Genomic DNA, 19287 nt, shown 5'->3' with positions numbered 1-19287 from the left:
CGTACATTTTGGCAAACTGCAGTCTAGCTTTTTTATGTCTCTGGGTCAGCAGTGGGGTCTCCTGCCATAGCGTTTCATTTCATTCAAATGTCGACAGATAGTTTGCGCTGACACTGATGCATCCTGAGCCTGCAGGACAGCTTGAATTTCTTTGGAACTTGATTTGGGCTGCTTATCCACCATCCGGACTATCCTGAGTTGCAATCTTTCATAAATTCTTCTATGCTGTTCACGCCCAGGGAGATTAGCTACGGTGCCATGGGTTGTAAACTATTTGATTATGTTGCGCACCGTGGACAAAGCAACATCAAGATCTCTGGAGATGGACTTGTAACTTTGAAATTATTGATATTTTTCAACAAGTTTGGTTCTCAAGTCCTCAGACAGTTCTCTTCTCCTCTTTCTGTTCTCCATATTTAGTGTGGCACACACAGACACACAATGCAAAGAACGAGTCAACTTCTCCCCTTTTTATCTGGTTTCCGGTGTGATTTTCATATTGTCCACACCTGTTACTTGCCACAGGTAAGTTTGAACGAGCATCAAATGCTTGAAAAAGTTGTTTACCCACAATTTTGGAAAGGTGCCAACAATTTTGTCTGAACAATTTTGTCTGAATTTGTGTTTGAAATTCTGTCCAATTAGCCTTTTTTTGTGTTGTTCCAATGCACTCAAAGGAGATAAACAGCTGTATAACAAAACATGTGTAATTGCAATAATTTTTTGGGAGAAATACTTCATTTTCTGGAACAATTTTAAGAATGACAAAACTTTCGTCCATAAATGTAAAATGTGTCTGGATAATATACAAAAAACATTATATATACACTCACACACAACATATATGTACAAACACATATTAATATAAACAAATATATATTTTATTAATTTTTTTAGTATAAATAATTATCTCATATGGGTACCATCACCACTACTTACAACTGGCTAAGCTGCACCCACCTTGTGTACTCCTGTGGGTACGGAGAAGAGTACCAAGTCTGAATTTCATATTTTCCAAATTCTATCACTGATGGGCAACGAACCTGTGGGTCCGGGGGGCCATTGACACCAACTTTCTGAAAAAAAAAAAAAAACCACGATGAAAACAAAGTTAGAGAACAAAGGAAAAGTCAAAGCTAAAACTGCAGCGATGGATCTGACATGCCACGTCATGTACTTTGCTGCTAGCAGTGCATAATTCATGCAAAAAGCCAAAATTACCAGCAAAGTCAGGTGTCACTGGTATCACAGCCACCGTAAGAGACTTCACTGACCTGAGTGATGACTTCTTTGCCCACACCTTCCTCCAGCTGAATGCCCAGGGTCAGAGTGGTGCCAGGACTCCAATAGAGCTGCTTGCACATACTTCTGTGTACTATGGGGGGGGTCGGAGGCCCCCAAGGTGCTGTCGCTGCCCTCCCCTTTTTTAGTGCTCTGCTCCGCGCACTTGTTTGTCTCTCTCCTTCCCCCGGGCGCTCTCCTCCCTGCTCCCTCCCCTCCCAGCCTGTGCCTAGGTGACAGCAGCACTGAGGTCTCCTGTGGGTACAGTCACAGCTGTGATCAGCCGCAGGGACGCTTCAGTTAACCAGCTGCAGGCCAGGAAAGTGACCAAGAGCTCCTTACCGGTACAGCCGGGACATATGCAATCCATCCAGAAATTATAAAAACCCACAAAAAAAACAAAAAAGTTAAAAACCGCTGATCTGTGCAAGGAAACCACGATGCAAAAGTGTCATGCAACCTGACCATTGTCTAACCTTGGCACTGGGACAGTTAACATTTTAACTACCTGCTAGCTGTAGACATTTCCTAAGACCTATACAGATTCCCAAATGACTGATAGCAGCGCTGCCGAGATATCCTGGACAATACAGGCTTCAGATGTGGCCTAACAGCCCAACACAAGGATTCTTGGTAGGACCTGTTCAGGCAGGCTCAGTATTTAAACTTTCCCAAAACCAACTAAAGGCCCCCTAACACATTACACTAACATTGGTTGAACCCGCCAATGTTGGTGGGATCGGCAGACAGTATATTATGTATGATAGAAAGCATAAGAAGTCACATGGGCCATGCAGAAGACTGGACACCTCAAGACCCCTACCTGCAGTGCCTGCTGCTGGATGTCTTCAAAGAGTTCAATTTCTTTATCCGAAACCATTCCCAGATGGTCGTCCCCGTCGTCATGATTGTCTGGAAGGAGTGAAGACAAGGCTCAGCGTCTGCAGACGATCTACAATCACGTATTCTTTTTTATGACCCCACCAGCCTTCCGTCTTACCCCAATCTCCCTGACCGGACTTCCGAGGTCCTCTCTTACGTGAACGCTGTAAGGAATAGTCCAATGCCTCTGCTCGTGCCTTGCGGCCATCAGGAGAGGGGGTGAAGAACTTGGTCAGCCCATCGATAAGACCTTTTGTCTTTTTGTTGAAAGGTACGGCCGAGCCGCAGCCATGCGACCGCCCCGAGCCCCGGCAGTCGTCCTCTGACGACGAGGACGTGCACAATGACAACTTGCGCTTCCTTCCTCTGCCTTGGCCGCCACGGCCTTTTCCGAACGGAACTTTAGTCCTATAAACGCAAATTAACAGGTGAACGACAATTCCAATGGTCTAAAAGGATCCATCCTGCCGTCTGCGGAGCGTGGGTGGAGGACACTTACATTGCACTCTGCTTCTTTAACCGATTCTTAGGGCGTCCGATGGGGTTAGTGTAACGCCTGCGGATCTGTGCTGCCTTCTTATGAAGTAACTTCCTACCTTTCTTCCGAGGTCGACAGATCTGACATATCCACATGCCTGCGATGGAAGAACAGGCGTCAGCATGACATATGATTGAATATTTAAAACGGGCTGAAAACTCCTTTTCTTCAATGTGCGAGACTCAAGAGTAAGATAAGAAAAGCTTATATTCGCCTCCCGCACTGGCGCCCTTATGTTACGTGACCACTGCAGTCAATTAGGTGTCGCTGACTGGCTGCAGTGGTCACATGACCTGGCACCCACATTACTGGAACGGTCAGTATAGGCTTATGTCATTTAAGAAGGGGGTTGTCCAAGTAGCAGAGAAGCCCTTTAAAGGCCCATGATATCGATTTCAGGGGGGTCTTTGGGACCCTTTATGAAGGTTCAGGTTCATCCCTGAGGTCGGGGATCCTTACCTTTTGGCATTCTTGTAAGAGGCGGCTCACAGCACTCCATGTGAAAGCCTCGGTCACACGAGTCACAGAATAGCATATTGTCCTATGAAAAGTATACAAAAAAAAAAAAAATGGATCATATCAGTGCATGCGGGTGCTTGAAGTAGCAGAGTCCTAGATCTGTAAAGTTACAAGTCACGTTAACTGGGCCTATATTGTATCGCTCGTATTAAAACCATGGACGGACTTACAGCATTTTTTCCCTGGTCGCGGCACGAACTGCAGGTCTTGCATTCAATACACTGCCAGCGCAGGGCCTTAACACGTATTGTAAGCTCAGGAGAGAACTTGAGACAGGACGGGTGACCTAAGAAGAAAGTCAGAAAAGAAACGTGAGCCTCGGAGATAGTCATGATGCCACAAATGGCCATTCAAAGGGGTAGACCAGCCTCCTAAAATGTCACTAAAATATGCCATAATCGAGGGGTTCTGACTGAGGACCTGCAACGCACCCCAGCCACCTAAAACAGCTCTACAAGAGTCCTGCTGCCCCTTCGGATTTAGGATTGATAGAGGGACCCAGAGGTAGGATCCCCTTTAAATTTTAGGAACATGCACACTTTACGGGGATTTAATCAATTTACACCAGAAAACTGAAGTATAAAAGTCACAAAAGAAAAGGAGTTGCTGACACATTTTGCCACTTTAGGAAATTTTAAAGTGAATTCTACGAGGGGTTAAAAACTTGACTCCTTGTTTTCCCTGGAAGGTTATAATGTCCTTTTCCAGCAGGTTAGTAAAAGGGACAGCCTGTTATCCTGGATTACAGAGCCACCTGGTGGCACAATAAGATTATTACACCATGGAGACACCAGGGGAACATTCACACAAGAGCTTTCCGTTTCAAAGTCAACATTAAAAAAAAAAATAAAAAATTCTGTGTGAATATTCACATAAGGCTTTGAAATATTGAGCACATATTAGAAACCGCAGCAGCTGGTCAGCAAAGTGCTGTCACCAGAGGAGGCTAGGGTTGCTATAAAAGGCCCTTCTAACTTGGGCACAACGATGGGAAATCTGACATTAATGGCTTGTACTTATTTTGATGCATTAAAGGGAATTTGTCAGCAACGAAAACCCCTCTAATCAAAAACGGTATTTACCTGCAGTCTAATTGGAAGCGCAGCTGCAGGGCAAAACTATTAAAGTTATATCCTCCCTGCAGCCGCTCGCTTCCTGTAATCGGGGAGGTCCGGAGGCTGTGATCAGTTAGCCATCCGGGTAATTTGACCGACATCCTTCTCTGCACACACACAATACAGCAGCATGTAGGTAACTCAGCCCTGGGAGTGGCTGCCGGGAGAACAGAATTTTGTTTTCTCCCTGAAGCCGCTCTTCCAATCAGGCAACTGCACATGTATAAAACGGGATTTTCCCTGCAAATAACTAACTTTATTTTACTGACCGGTTCACCTTTTAACAAGGAACAGATCACTAAATTCTCTGGGACCAAAAAAAGGGAAAAACGCTTCGGCACAACCCAGAAAGACTTTCCACAAGGGATAAGACTTACCGCTGTTTCCGCAGTCTGCACATGATATGAGTTCCTCTGGTTTCTTTTCTCGATTATGTTCCTTGGTTCCCAGACAAAAACTGCATATTGGGATGGGCTCAGCAACGGGCTGGAGGGGACAAGGTGGAAAAAAATGTAAGATACTCATTTTTTTTTTTCTCCTTTCTATATTACATATAATTTTTTTTTCATTGTATTAGAATTAATATAAAATAATATATAGTATATAGAAATAACGTATAAAATATAACAATAATAATATCTAAAAATAATACACTGCTCAAAAAACATAAAGGGAACACTTAAACAACAGAATATAACTCCAAGTAAATCAAACTTCTGTGAAATCAAACTGTCCACTTAGGAAGCAACACTGATTGACAATCAATTTCACATGCTGTTGTGCAAATGGAATAGACAATAGATGAAAATTATTGGCAATTATCAAGACACCCTCAATAAAGGAGTGGTTCTGCAGGTGGGGACCACAGACCACATCTCAGTACCAATGCTTTCTGGCTGATGTTTTGGTCACTTTTGAATGTTGGTTGTGCTTTCACACTCGTGGTAGCACGAGACGGACTCTACAACCCACAGAAGTTGCTCAGGTAGTGCAGCTCATCCAGGATGGCACATCAATGCGAGCTGTGGCAAGAAGGTTTGTTGTGTCTGTCAGCGTAGTGTCCAGAGGCTGGAGGCGCTACCAGGAGACAGGCCTGTACACCAGGAGACGTGGAGGGGGCCGTAGGAGGGCAACAACCCAGCAGCAGGACCGCTACCTCCGCCTTTGTGCAAGGAGGAACAGGAGGAGCACTGCCAGAGCCCTGCAAAATGACCTCCAGCAGGTCACAAATGTGCACGTGTCTACAGAATCTATTAGAAACTGACTCCATGAGGGTGGTATGAGGGCCCGACGTCCACAGATGGGGGTTGTGCTCACAGCCCAACACCGTGCAGGACGCTTGGCATTTGCCACAGAACACCAGGGTTGGCAAAGTCGCCACTGGCGCCCTGTGCTCTTCACAGATGAAAGCAAGTTCACACTGAGCACATGTGACAGACGTGACAGAGTCTGGAGACGCCGTGGAGAGCGATCTGCTGCCTGCAACATCCTTCAGCATGACCAGTTTGGCAGTGGGTCAGTAATGGTGTGGGGTAGCATTTCTTTGGAGGGCCGCACACCCCTCCATGTGCTCGCCAGAGGTAGCCTGACTGCCATTAGGTATCGAGATGAGATCCTCAGACCCCTTGAGACCATATGCTGGTGCGGTTGGCCCTGGGTTCCTCCTAATGCAGGACAATGCCAGACCTCATGTGGCTGGAGTGTGTCAGCAGTTCCTGCAAGATGAAGGCATTGAAGCTATGGACTGGCCCGCCCGTTCCCCAGACCTGAATCCGATTGAGCACATCTGGGACATCATGTCTCGCTCCATCCACCAACGTCACGTTGCACCACAGACTGTCCAGGAGTTGGCGGATGCTTTAGTCCAGGTCTGGGAGGAGATCCCACAGGAGACCATCCACAACCTCATCAGGAGCATGCCCAGGCGTTGTAGGGAGGTCATACAGGCACGTGGAGGCCACACACAATACTGAGCCTCATCAGGAGCATGCCCAGGCGTTGTAGGGAGGTCATACAGGCACGTGGAAGCCACACAATACTGAGCCTCATCAGGAGCATGCCCAGGCGTTGTAGGGAGGTCATACAGGCACGTGGAGGCCACACACAATACTCAGCCTCATCAGGAGCATGCCCAGGCGTTGTAGGGAGGTCATACAGGCACACACAATACTGAGCCTCATTGTGACTTGTTTTAAGGACATTACATCAAAGTTGGATCAGCCTGTAGTGTGCTTTTCCACTTTAATTTTGGGGGTGACTCCAAATCCAGGCCTTCATTGGTTAATAAATTTGATTTCCATTGATGATTTTTGTGTGATTTTGTTGTCAGCACATTCAACTTTGTGCAGAACAAAGTATTCAATGAGAATATTTCATTCATTCAGATCTAGGATGTGTTATTTGAGTGTTCCCTTTATTTTTTTGAGCAGTGTATATAAAAATATATAACATTTAATCTATACATATTATATGTTTAATATAATAAAATAAATATATTTATTTATTTTTGAGGCGATGGGAACAAACTCTTGAAGCTTGGATTTATGGAATATAATTTTAGTGAATGCCCAATCTGAAGGATTATTGTACAGCCTTTAGAAAAAACGTCCATTACAGAAGAAAAACTCAGCTGCAAAAAAAACAAAACCAAGCAATTCTGCTGAAAGTATCTGTTCTGTGTGCACAGGTCCAACATTTCCTGTGTGTCTTCATGGTTACAGGTTACAAACAATCTGACAGTCCAGCCTACTGATAGGTGGTCTCACAGCAATATGGGGGCTGTCTGGCCACTGCCACATGTGACCAATGTAAGATTAACCCTCTCTAGGCCATGTAGTGGCACTAGTCTGTATAGCCACCGAATGTAACCATCCATCAAGTTACATTGCTGGCATAAATTAAAGTTCTTATGCCAAGAAGACATATGGACGTCACAGAGGAGGTCCCCGAGCTGCCATGGGCAGGGCGAAACAAGCACTGACGGGAAGTGTTATCATGGGGAAAAATATATATTCTGCATTTGTTTTATTAAAATCAGAAGAAAAATGAATCTTCCAGATGGTGTCAGACGGGCGTAATATGGCCAGACTTTAATACAAGGGGTCTTCTGGTTGTACTACAGATTGGTAATCTGGCTCTAGAGGAAGTGGGGAATACAGAAAGGGATTGTGGGGAAGATTCCCAGCCCCTAAATATCACATCCGCAGCCCCAGGACCCTCCGCATACACGGATGGGAACATGGGCTCCTATACATCACTGTCTGCTGGGGGTAAATCGGCGCCTCCATAACCGGCTGCAGAACTTAATCCACTTGTGATGGAGATGAGTAACAGATATAAACAGGTGGGGAAGAGAAAGAAAGAGGCCATCGCTCCTGGATGAATTAGAGGACGGGAGATCTGCGGCAGCGCTCATTACAGGCCATGTCATGTCTGGGCACAATGCTTCTTTGAGGTCTGGCCAGGCTCCCAGCTGTCCCCCGCTCCCTGGCTAAGTATCACCACTCGCAGCAGATGTCCTCCATCTGTACAGAGAAGAGGCGAGAACCCGAGCCAGGACTACAGCAACACGAGCCAAGGAGTCCCACCGATCTGTGCGTAACCTCTGCCCCGCCGAGTCATATCCTCCTGATGAGGACGACATTACTACATGAACTACAGATGGGTGATGAACTGGCACCTACATGATGGGAAAGTAGTCTGTGCTCATCCCCGTCCCTCCTTGTTCTCTGGCCATGACCTACAGTGACGTAAAGTCACCGACGCAGCGGCATCAGCTGCCAATCAAAACACATCGCATGTTCCCTGCGGCGTCCATCTTTACATGGACTACAAGGTCCAGGACGCCCACGGGCCTCCAGACAGCCTTATAGGCATTTGTAAAGCTGTACGTTCAGAGGTACGCACGCTCCACAGCTGCTCTATTCACTAGAAGGGGCAACAGTCCCCCATTTTTGTGACCGCTCAGAATCTCAGAAGTCGTCCTCACTGATTTATAACTTCCTTTTCACTGAATATCCCTTTAATTCTCTACCTGTAATGGAACTTGTTTACATGGCTGCTGGACTTTTTGCATGGGACTGCACATGACAAGCCAAGACTCCTATTTATCAGAGGCCCTGAGGCAGGGGAAATCTACGATATGATACACAAAGTGTTTCTCCTTAGAATATCATCAAAAAGTTAATTTATTTCAGTTCAATACAAAAAGTGAAACTCATTATATAGAGTCATTACACACAGAGTGATCTATTTCAAGTGTTTATTTCTGTTAATGTTGATGATTATGGCTTACAGCCAATGAAAACACAAAAGTCATTATCTCAGTAAATTACAATACTTTATAACAGCTAGAAAAATGATTTTAAAATCAGAAATGTTACTACTACTGAAATGTATGTTCAGTAAATGCCCTCAATACTTGGTCGGGGCTCCTCTTGCATCAATTACTGCATCAATGCGGCAATGTGGCATGGAGGCGATCAGCCTGTGGCACTGCTGAGGTGTTATGGAAGCCCAGGTGGCTTTGATAGCAGCCTTCAGCTCGTCTGCATTGTTGGGTCTGGGGTCTCTCATCTTCCTCTTGACAATACCCCATAGATTCTCTATAATAGATTCTCTATGGGGTTAAGGTCAGGCGAGTTTGCTGCCAATCAAGCACAGTGATACTGTTGTTTTTACACCAGGTATTGGTACTTTTGGCAGTGTGGACAGGGGCCAAGTCCTGCTGGAGAATGACATTTCCATCTCCAAAAAGCTTGTTGTCAGAGGGAAGCATGAAGTGCTCTAAAATCTCCTGGTAGACGGCTGCACTGACTTTAGTCTTGATAAAACACCTTGGACCTCCACCAGCAGATGACATGGCTCCCCAAACCATCACTGATTGTGGAGACTTCACCCTAGACCTCAAGCAGCTTGGATTGTGGCCTCTCCACGCTTCCTCCAGACTCTGGGACCTTGATTTCCAAATGAAATGCAAAATTTACTTTCATCTGAAAACAACACCTTGGACCACTGAACACCAGTCCAGGTCTTCTTCTCCTTGACCCAGGTAAGACGCTTCTGGCGTTGTCTATTGGTCATGAGTGGCTTGACACAAGGAATGCGACACTTGTTGCCCATGTCCTGGATACGTCTGTGTGTGGTGGCTCTTGAAGCAATGACTCCAGCAGCAGTCCACTCCTTGTGAATCTCCCCCAAATTTTTGAATGGCCTTTTCCTAACAATCCTATCAAGGCTGCGGTTATCCCGGTTGCTTGAGCACTTTTTTCTACCACACTTTTTCCTTCCACTCAACTTTCCATTAATATGCTTGGATACAGCACTCTGAACAGCCAGCTTCTTTAGCAATGACCTTTTGTGGCTTACCCTCCTTGTGAAGTGCGTCACTGACTGCCTTCTGGACATCTGTCAAGTCAGCAGTCTTCCCCATGATTGTGGAGCCTACTGAAACAGACTAAGGGACCTTTTTAAATGGTTAGGAAGCCTTTGAAGGTGTCTTTTGTTAATTATTTTAATTTACTGAGATAATGACTTGTGTTTTCATTGGCTGTAAGCCATAATCATCAACATTAACAGAAATAATCACTTGAAATTGACACTCTGTTTGCAATGTAAAAGTAGTGAACAACCTCTTTAAGTGGTTAAACATCAACGATCAGTTCCAGCTCTTTTTGGGACACCCGGCACCCCCGCTGATCAGCTGTTCCCGCTGTCAGTGGCAGAAACTGCTCAGTTACAGAGCTGCACAGATCCATCTACAGAATAGTGGCTGCTGCCAAGTACTGCACATCCGCACCTAATTAAAATCAATTGGGGATGGATTTGCAGTACCCGGCTGTGGCCACTATTCTGTAGATGGATCTGTGCAGCTCTGTAACTGAGCAGTTTTTGCCAACATTGGGAACAAATGATCGGCGGCGGTGCCAGGTGTTGAACTACCACCGATCAGACATTGATGACTTATCCTAAAAGGTAGGCCATCAATATTAAAGTCCCAGACAACAACTTTAAGGCAAGTACTGGCTGTATAGTACAGCTGGCAACTCCTATGTATGGTGCAGACTCGGCTCCTGGGCCCCTTCCATGCACCCAACAGAGAACATAAAACTACATCCTAAATTCTAGCTTTCTGCAACAACCACCAGGGGGAGCTGCTTTGGACCGAACTCAAAATCGTGTGCAATCGTAAGCTCCAAAGCAGCACCCTCTAGTGGAGGGCGATTGTAGCCTTCAACCTTAAAGGGGTGCACTATTATGTATGTTTAATGCACAGGATACGCGATAATTAAAAAAAACAAAAAAAAAACAAAACCCGATTGAATGGAGTGAGGGATTGTCCCGCGAGGTCACCGCCGCTCCAGTCATTGCATGTAGGGGTGGCGGAGGTCCAATTTGGGTTCTATTGCTGAATATAATAAAAAATTGTGCAGCAGTGAAAGGGTTAAACAAAAGCAAGAAAAAAAAAGAAGTTTAGACATTTCCATAAAAACATTAGTCTGAGGTGGTGACGATGCACTGGAGAGGACACATATCGTCACTGTCCACAGGGCGAGGATCAGCGCACGGCGTCACGGACAGTGGAAACAGGAAGCGCTTGGCATCGCTCTCTATGACGGCCGCAGACAACAAGCAGAGGCTATAAATAGCCGGATCCTCCGTACTGCTGACACCGCCTGACTGGAAACTTACAAGATACCTTCCGGGAATAGCGCACAACCTGTACATATGGCTCCCGGTGAACACCGCACCCACGGGAAGCCACCCCGCTGCCCCTACACCGCACCCACGAGAAGCCACCCCGCTGCCCCTACACCGCACCCCACGAGAAGCCACCCCGCTGCCCCTACACCTCACCCCACGAGAAGCCACCCCTACACCTCACCCACGGGAAGCCACCCCGCTGCCCCTACACCTCACCCACGGGAAGCCACCCCGCTGCCCCTACACCTCACCCACGGGAAGCCACCCCGCTGCCCCTACACCGCACCCACGGGAAGCCACCCCGCTGCCCCTACACCGCACCCACGAGAAGCCACCCCGCTGCCCCTACACCGCACCCCACGAGAAGCCACCCCGCTGCCCCTACACCTCACCCCACGAGAAGCCACCCCTACACCTCACCCACGGGAAGCCACCCCGCTGCCCCTACACCTCACCCACGGGAAGCCACCCAGCTGCCCCTACACCTCACCCACGGGAAGCCACCCCGCTGCCCCTACACCTCACCCACGAGAAGCCACCCCGCTGCCCCTACACCTCACCCACGGGAAGCCACCCCGCTGCCCCTACACCTCACCCACGGGAAGCCACCCCGCTGCCCCTACACCTCACCCACGGGAAGCCATCCCGCTGCCCCTACACCTCACCCACGGGAAGCCACCCCGCTGCCCCTACACCTCACCCACGGGAAGCCACCCCGCTGCCCCTACACCGCACCCCACGAGAAGCCACCCCGCTGCCCCTACACCGCACCCCACGAGAAGCCACCCCGCTGCCCCTACACCGCACCCCACGAGAAGCCACCCCTACACCTCACCCACGGGAAGCCACCCCGCTGCCCCTACACCTCACCCACGTGAAGCCACCCCGCTGCCCCTACACCTCACCCACGGGAAGCCACTCAGCTGCCCCTACACCTCACCCACGAGAAGCCACCCCGCTGCCCCTACACCTCACCCACGGGAAGCCACCCCGCCGACCCTGCACCCCCACTGCCCCAGCACCCCACGAGAAGCCACCCCGCTGACCCTACACCGCACCCACGGGAAGCCACCCCGCTGACCCTACACCTCACCCACGGGAAGCCACCCCGCTGCCCCCGCACCTCCACAGGAAGCTGCCCCCGCACCCCACGGGAAGCCATCCCGCTGACCCTGCACCCCCACGAGAAGCCACCCCGCTGCCCATACACCTCACCCATGGGAAGCACCCCGCTGACCCTGCACCCCCACTGCCCCAGCACCCCACAAGAAGCCACCCCGCCGACCCTGAACCCCCACTGCCCCGGCACCCCGCTGACCCTCCATCCCACAAGAAGCCACCCTGCTGCCCCTGCACCGCACCTCCACGGGAAGCCACCCCGCTGCCCCTGCACCGCACCTCCACGGGAAGCCACCCCGCTGCCCCTGCACCGCACCTCCACGGGAAGCCAGCCCGCTGCCCCTGCACCGCACCTCCACGAGAAGCCACCCCTCTGCCCCTACACCTCACCCACGAGAAGCCACCCCGCTGCCCCTACACCTCACCCACGGGAAGCCACCCCGCTGCCCCTACACCTCACCCACGGGAAGCCACCCCGCTGCCCCTACACCTCACCCACGGGAAGCCACCCCGCTGCCCCTACACCTCACTCACGGGAAGCCACCCAGCTGCCCCTACACCTCACCCACGAGAAGCCACCCCGCTGCCCCTACACCTCACCCACGAGAAGCCACCCCGCTGCCCCTACACCTCACCCACGGGAAGCCACCCCGCTGCCCCTACACCTCACCCACGGGAAGCCACCCCGCTGCCCTCACAGGAAGCCACCCCGCCGACCCTGAACCCCCACTGCCCCAGCACCCCGCTGACCCTGCACCCCACAAGAAGCCACCCCGCTGCCCCGCACCTCCACGGGAAGCCACCCCGCTGCCCCTGCACCGCACCTCCACGGGAAGCCACCCCGCTGCCCCTGCACCGCACCTCCACGGGAAGCCACCCCGCTGCCCCTGCACCGCACCTCCACGGGAAGCCACCCCGCTGCCCCTGCACCGCACCTCCACGGGAAGCCACCCCGCTGCCCTCACAGGAAGCCACCCCGCCGACCCTGAACCCCCACTGCCCCAGCACCCCGCTGACTCTGCACCCCACAAGAAGCCACCCTTACACCGCACCCACGGGAAGCCGCCCCGCTGCCCCTGCACCGCACCTCCACGGGAAGCCGCCCCGCTGCCCCTGCAGCGCACCTCCACGGGAAGCTGCCCCTGCACCGCACCTCCACGGGAAGCTGCCCCTGCACCGCACCTCCACGGGAAGCTGCCCCTGCACCGCACCTCCACGGGAAGCTGCCCCTGCACCGCACCTCCACGGGAAGCTGCCCCTGCACCCCCACTGCACCCCACGGGAAGCTGCCCCTGCACCCCCACTGCACCCCACGGGAAGCCACCTCGCACCCCACAGGAAGCCAACCCTGCACCCCGCTGCCCCCGCACCTCCACGGGAAACCACCATGCAACCCCACGGGATGTCACCCCGCTGCCCCTGCACTCCCACGGGAAGCCACCCCGCTGACCCTGCACCCCCACGGGAAGCCACCCCGCTGACCCTGCACCCCCACGGGAAGCCACCCCGCTGACCCTGCACCCCACGGGAAGCCACCCCGCTGACCCTGCACCCCCACGGGAAGCCACCCCGTTGACCCTGCACCCCCACGGGAAGCCACCCCGCTACCCCTGCACCCCACAGGATGCCACTCCGCTGCCCCTGAACCCCCAAAGGAAGCCACCCCGCACCAACACGGGATGCCACCCCGCACCAACACGGGATGTCACCCCGCTGCCCCCGCACCAACACGGGAAGCCCCCACGGGATGCCACCCCGCTGCCCCCGCACCTCCACGGGAAGCCCCCACGGGATGCCACCCCGCTGCCCCCGCACCCCCACGGGAAGCCACCCCGCTGCCCCTGCACCCCCACGGGAAGCCACCTCGCTGCCCCGGCACCAACACAGGAAGCCACCCCGCACCCCCACGGGAAGTCACCCCGCTGCCCATGCACCTCCACGGGAAGCCCCCCCGCTGCCCCCGCGGGAAGCCCCCACGGGATGTCACCCCGCTGCCCCCGCACACCCACGGGAAGCCACCCCGCACACCCACGGGATGTCACCCCGCTGCCCCCGCACCCCCACGGGAAGCCACCCCGCTGCCCCCGCACCCCCACGGGAAGCCACCATGCACCCCCACAGGAAGCCACCCCGCTGCCCCCGCACCCCCACGGGAAGCCACCCCGCTGCCCCTACACCTCACCCACGGGAAGCCACCCCGCTGCCCCTACACCTCACCCACGGGAAGCCACCCAGCTGCCCCTACACCTCACCGACGGGAAGCCACCCAGCTGCCCCTACACCTCACCCACGGGAAGCCACCCCGCTGCCCCTACACCTCACCCACGGGAAGCCACCCCGCTGCCCCTACACCTCACCCACGGGAAGCCACCCCGCTGCCCCTACACCTCACCCACGAGAAGCCACCCCGCTGCCCCTACACCTCACCCACGGGAAGCCACCCCGCTGCCCCTACACCTCACCCACGGGAAGCCACCCCGCTGCCCCTACACCTCACCCACGGGAAGCCACCCCGCTGCCCCTACACCTCACCCACGGGAAGCCACCCCGCTGCCCCTACACCTCACCCCACGAGAAGCCACCCCGCTGCCCCTACACCGCACCCCACGAGAAGCCACCCCGCTGCCCCTACACCGCACCCCACGAGAAGCCACCCCGCTGCCCCTACACCTCACCCACGGGAAGCCACCCCGCTGCCCCTACACCTCACCCACGGGAAGCCACCCCGCTGCCCCTACACCTCACCCCACGAGAAGCCACCCCGCTGCCCCTACACCGCACCCCACGAGAAGCCACCCCGCTGCCCCTACACCGCACCCCACGAGAAGCCACCCCGCTGCCCCTACACCTCACCCCACGAGAAGCCACCCCTACACCTCACCCACGGGAAGCCACCCCGCTGCCCCTACACCTCACCCACGGGAAGCCACCCCGCTGCCCCAACACCTCACCCACGGGAAGCCACTCAGCTGCCCCTACACCTCACCCACGAGAAGCCACCCCGCTGCCCCTACACCTCACCCACGGGAAGCCACCCTGCTGCCCCTACACCTCACCCACGGGAAGCCACCCCGCTGCCCCTACACCGCACCCCACGAGAAGCCACCCCGCTGCCCCTACACCGCACCCCACAAGAAGCCACCCCGCTGCCCCTACACCTCACCCCACGAGAAGCCACCCCTACACCTACACCTCACCCACGAGAAGCCATCCCGCTGCCCTTACACCTCACCCACGGGAAGCCATCCCGCTGCCCCTACACCTCACCCACGGGAAGCCACCCCGCTGCCCCTACACCTCACTCACGGGAAGCCACCCAGCTGCCCCTACACCTCACCCACGAGAAGCCACCCCGCTGCCCCTACACCTCACCCACGGGAAGCCACCCCGCTGCCCCTACACCTCACTCACGGGAAGCCACCCAGCTGCCCCTACACCTCACCCACGAGAAGCCACCCCGCTGCCCCTACACCTCACCCACGGGAAGCCACCCCGCTGCCCCTACACCTCACCCACGAGAAGCCACCCCGCTGCCCCTACACCTCACCCACGGGAAGCCACCCCGCTGCCCCTACACCTCACCCACGGGAAGCCACCCCGCTGCCCCTACACCTCACCCACGGGAAGCCACCCCGCTGCCCCTACACCTCACCCACGGGAAGCCACCCCGCTGCCCTTACACCTCACCCATGGGAAGCCACCCCGCTGCCCCTACACCTCACCCACGGGAAGCCACCCCGCCGACCCTGCACCCCCACTGCCCCAGCACCCCACGAGAAGCCACCCCGCTGACCCTACACCGCACCCACGGGAAGCCACCCCGCTGACCGTACACCTCACCCATGGGAAGCCACCCCGCTGCCCCCGCACCTCCACAGGAAGCTGCCCCCGCACCCCACGGGAAGCCATCCCGCTGACCCTGCACCCCCACGAGAAGCCACCCCGCTGCCCCTACACCTCACCCATGGGAAGCCACCCCGCCGACCCTGCACCCCCACTGCCCCAGCACCCCACGAGAAGCCACCCCGCTGACCCTACACGGCACCCACGGGAAGCCACCCCGCTGCCCCTACACCTCACCCACGGGAAGCCACCCCGCCGACCCTGAACCCCCACTGCCCCAGCACCCCGCTGACCCTGCACCCCCACTGCCCCAGCACCCCACAAGAAGCCACCCCGCCGACCCTGAACTCCCACTGCCCCGGCACCCCGCTGACCCTGCATCCCACGGGAAGCCACCCCGCTGCCCCTGCACCGCACCTCCACGGGAAGCCACCCCACTGCCCCTGCACCGCACCTCCACGGGAAGCCACCCCGCTGCCCCTGCACCGCACCTCCACGGGAAGCCACCCCGCTGCCCCTGCACCGCACCTCCACGGGAAGCCACCCCGCTGCCCCTGCACCGCACCTCCACGAGAAGCCACCCCTCTGCCCCTACACCTCACCCACGAGAAGCCACCCCGCTGCCCCTACACCTCACTCACGGGAAGCCACCCAGCTGCCCCTACACCTCACTCACGGGAAGCCACCCAGCTGCCCCTACACCTCACCCACGAGAAGCCACCCCGCTGCCCCTACACCTCACCCACGGGAAGCCACCCCGCTGCCCCTACACCTCACCCACGGGAAGCCACCCCGCTGCCCTCACAGGAAGCCACCCCGCCGACCCTGAACCCCCACTGCCCCAGCACCCCGCTGACCCTGCACCCCACAAGAAGCCACCCCGCTGCCCCTGCACCGCACCTCCACGGGAAGCCACCCCGCTGCCCCTGCACCGCACCTCCACGGGAAGCCACCCCGCTGCCCCTGCACCGCACCTCCACGGGAAGCCACCCCGCTGCCCCTGCACCGCACCTCCACAGGAAGCCACCCCGCTGCCCTCACAGGAAGCCACCCCGCCGACCCTGAACCCCCACTGCCCCAGCACCCCGCTGACTCTGCACCCCACAAGAAGCCACCCCGCTGCCCCTGCACCGCACCTCCACGGGAAGCTGCCCCTGCACCGCACCTCCACGGGAAGCTGCCCCTGCACCGCACCTCCACGGGAAGCTGCCCCTGCACCGCACCTCCACGGGAAGCCACCCTGCACCCCCACTGCACCCCACGGGAAGCCACCTCGCACCCCACAGGAAGCCAACCCTGCACCCCGCTGCCCCCGCACCTCCACGGGAAACCACCATGCAACCCCACGGGATGTCACCCCGCTGCCCCTGCACTCCCACGGGAAGCCACCCCGCTGACCCTGCACCCCCACGGGAAGCCACCCCGCTGACCCTGCACCCCCACGGGAAGCCACCCCGCTACCCCTGCACCCCACAGGATGCCACTCCGCTGCCCCTGAATCCCCAAAGGAAGCCACCCCGCACCAACACGGGATGTCACCCCGCTGCCCCCGCACCTCCACGGGAAGCCCCCACGGGATGCCACCCCGCTGCCCCCGCACCTCCACAGGAAGCCCCCACGGGATGCCACCCTGCTGCCCCCGCACCCCCACGGGAAGCCACCCCGCACCAACACGGGATGTCACCCCGCTGCCCCCACACCTCCACGGGAAGCCCCCACGGGATGCCACCCCGCTGCCCCCGCACCTCCACAGGAAGCCCCCACGGGATGCCACCCTGCTGCCCCCGCACCCCCACGGGAAGCCACCCCGCTGCCCCTGCACCCCCACGGGAAGCCACCTCGCTGCCCCGGCACCAACACAGGAAGCCACCCCGCACCCCCACGGGAAGTCACCCTGCTGCCCATGCACCTCCACGGGAAGCCCCCCGCTGCCCCCACGGGATGTCACCCCGCTGCCCCCGCACACCCACGGGAAGCCACCCCGCACACCCACGGGATGTCACCCCGCTGCCCCCACGGGATGTCACCCCGCTGCCCCCGCACACCCACGGGATGTCACCCCGCTGCCCCCGCACCCCCACGGGAAGCCACCCCGCTGCCCCCGCACCCCCACGGGAAGCCACCCCGCTGCCCCCGCACCCCCACGGGAAGCCACCCCGCTGCCCCCGCGGGAAGCCCCCACGGGATGTCACCCCGCTGCCCCCGCACACCCACGGGAAGCCACCCCGCACACCCACGGGATGTCACCCCGCTGCCCCCGCACCCCCACGGGAAGCCACCCCGCTGCCCCCGCACCCCCACGGGAAGCCACCATGCACCCCCACAGGAAGCCACCCCGCTGCCCCCGCACCCCCACGGGAAGCCACCCCGCTGCCCCTACACCTCACCCACGGGAAGCCACCCCGCTGCCCCTACACCTCACCCACGGGAAGCCACCCAGCTGCCCCTACACCTCACCGACGGGAAGCCACCCAGCTGCCCCTACACCTCACCCACGGGAAGCCACCCCGCTGCCCCTACACCTCACCCACGGGAAGCCACCCCGCTGCCCCTACACCTCACCCACGGGAAGCCACCGCGCTGCCCCTACACCTCACCCACGAGAAGCCACCCCGCTGCCCCTACACCTCACCCACGGGAAGCCACCCCGCTGCCCCTACACCTCACCCACGGGAAGCCACCCCGCTGCCCCTACACCTCACCCACGGGAAGCCACCCCGCTGCCCCTACACCTCACCCCACGAGAAGCCACCCCGCTGCCCCTACACCGCACCCCACGAGAAGCCACCCCGCTGCCCCTACACCGCACCCCACGAGAAGCCACCCCGCTGCCCCTACACCTCACCCACGGGAAGCCACCCCGCTGCCCCTACACCTCACCCACGGGAAGCCACCCCGCTGCCCCTACACCTCACCCCACGAGAAGCCACCCCGCTGCCCCTACACCGCACCCCACGAGAAGCCACCCCGCTGCCCCTACACCGCACCCCACGAGAAGCCACCCCGCTGCCCCTACACCTCACCCCACGAGAAGCCACCCCTACACCTACACCTCACCCACGAGAAGCCACCCCGCTGCCCTTACACCTCACCCACGGGAAGCCATCCCGCTGCCCCTACACCTCACCCACGGGAAGCCACCCCGCTGCCCCTACACCTCACTCACGGGAAGCCACCCAGCTGCCCCTACACCTCACCCACGAGAAGCCACCCCGCTGCCCCTACACCTCACCCACGGGAAGCCACCCCGCTGCCCCTACACCTCACTCACGGGAAGCCACCCAGCTG

The 19287-nt window shown here is 56.8% G+C and overlaps 1 protein-coding gene across 2 annotated transcripts in view; it reads right to left on the bottom strand.

Annotated features, from left to right (window-relative positions):
- The window catches only part of KAT6A (lysine acetyltransferase 6A), a 45429-nt gene that overhangs the window by 9766 nt on the left and 16376 nt on the right, over nucleotides 1-19287 (bottom strand). For both annotated transcript variants that reach the window (XM_073653974.1, XM_073653975.1), the window contains exons 3-9: nucleotides 4713-4821; nucleotides 3391-3506; nucleotides 3161-3242; nucleotides 2663-2798; nucleotides 2282-2571; nucleotides 2105-2193; nucleotides 961-1076 (exon numbers count right to left, since the gene is read on the bottom strand). In XM_073653974.1, coding sequence (XP_073510075.1) covers nucleotides 961-1076; nucleotides 2105-2193; nucleotides 2282-2571; nucleotides 2663-2798; nucleotides 3161-3242; nucleotides 3391-3506; nucleotides 4713-4821 — 938 coding nt within the window. The remainder of the gene's footprint in view (nucleotides 1-960; nucleotides 1077-2104; nucleotides 2194-2281; nucleotides 2572-2662; nucleotides 2799-3160; nucleotides 3243-3390; nucleotides 3507-4712; nucleotides 4822-19287) is intronic.

Source organism: Phyllobates terribilis, unplaced genomic scaffold, assembly GCF_046119375.1.
Source record: "Phyllobates terribilis strain yellow unplaced genomic scaffold, ASM4611937v1 Scaffold_11__3_contigs__length_659146591, whole genome shotgun sequence".
NCBI lineage: Eukaryota > Metazoa > Chordata > Amphibia > Anura > Dendrobatidae > Phyllobates > Phyllobates terribilis.
The sequence above is the reverse complement of the archived record's forward strand: the minus strand, read 5'-3'. Positions and strand labels throughout refer to the sequence as shown.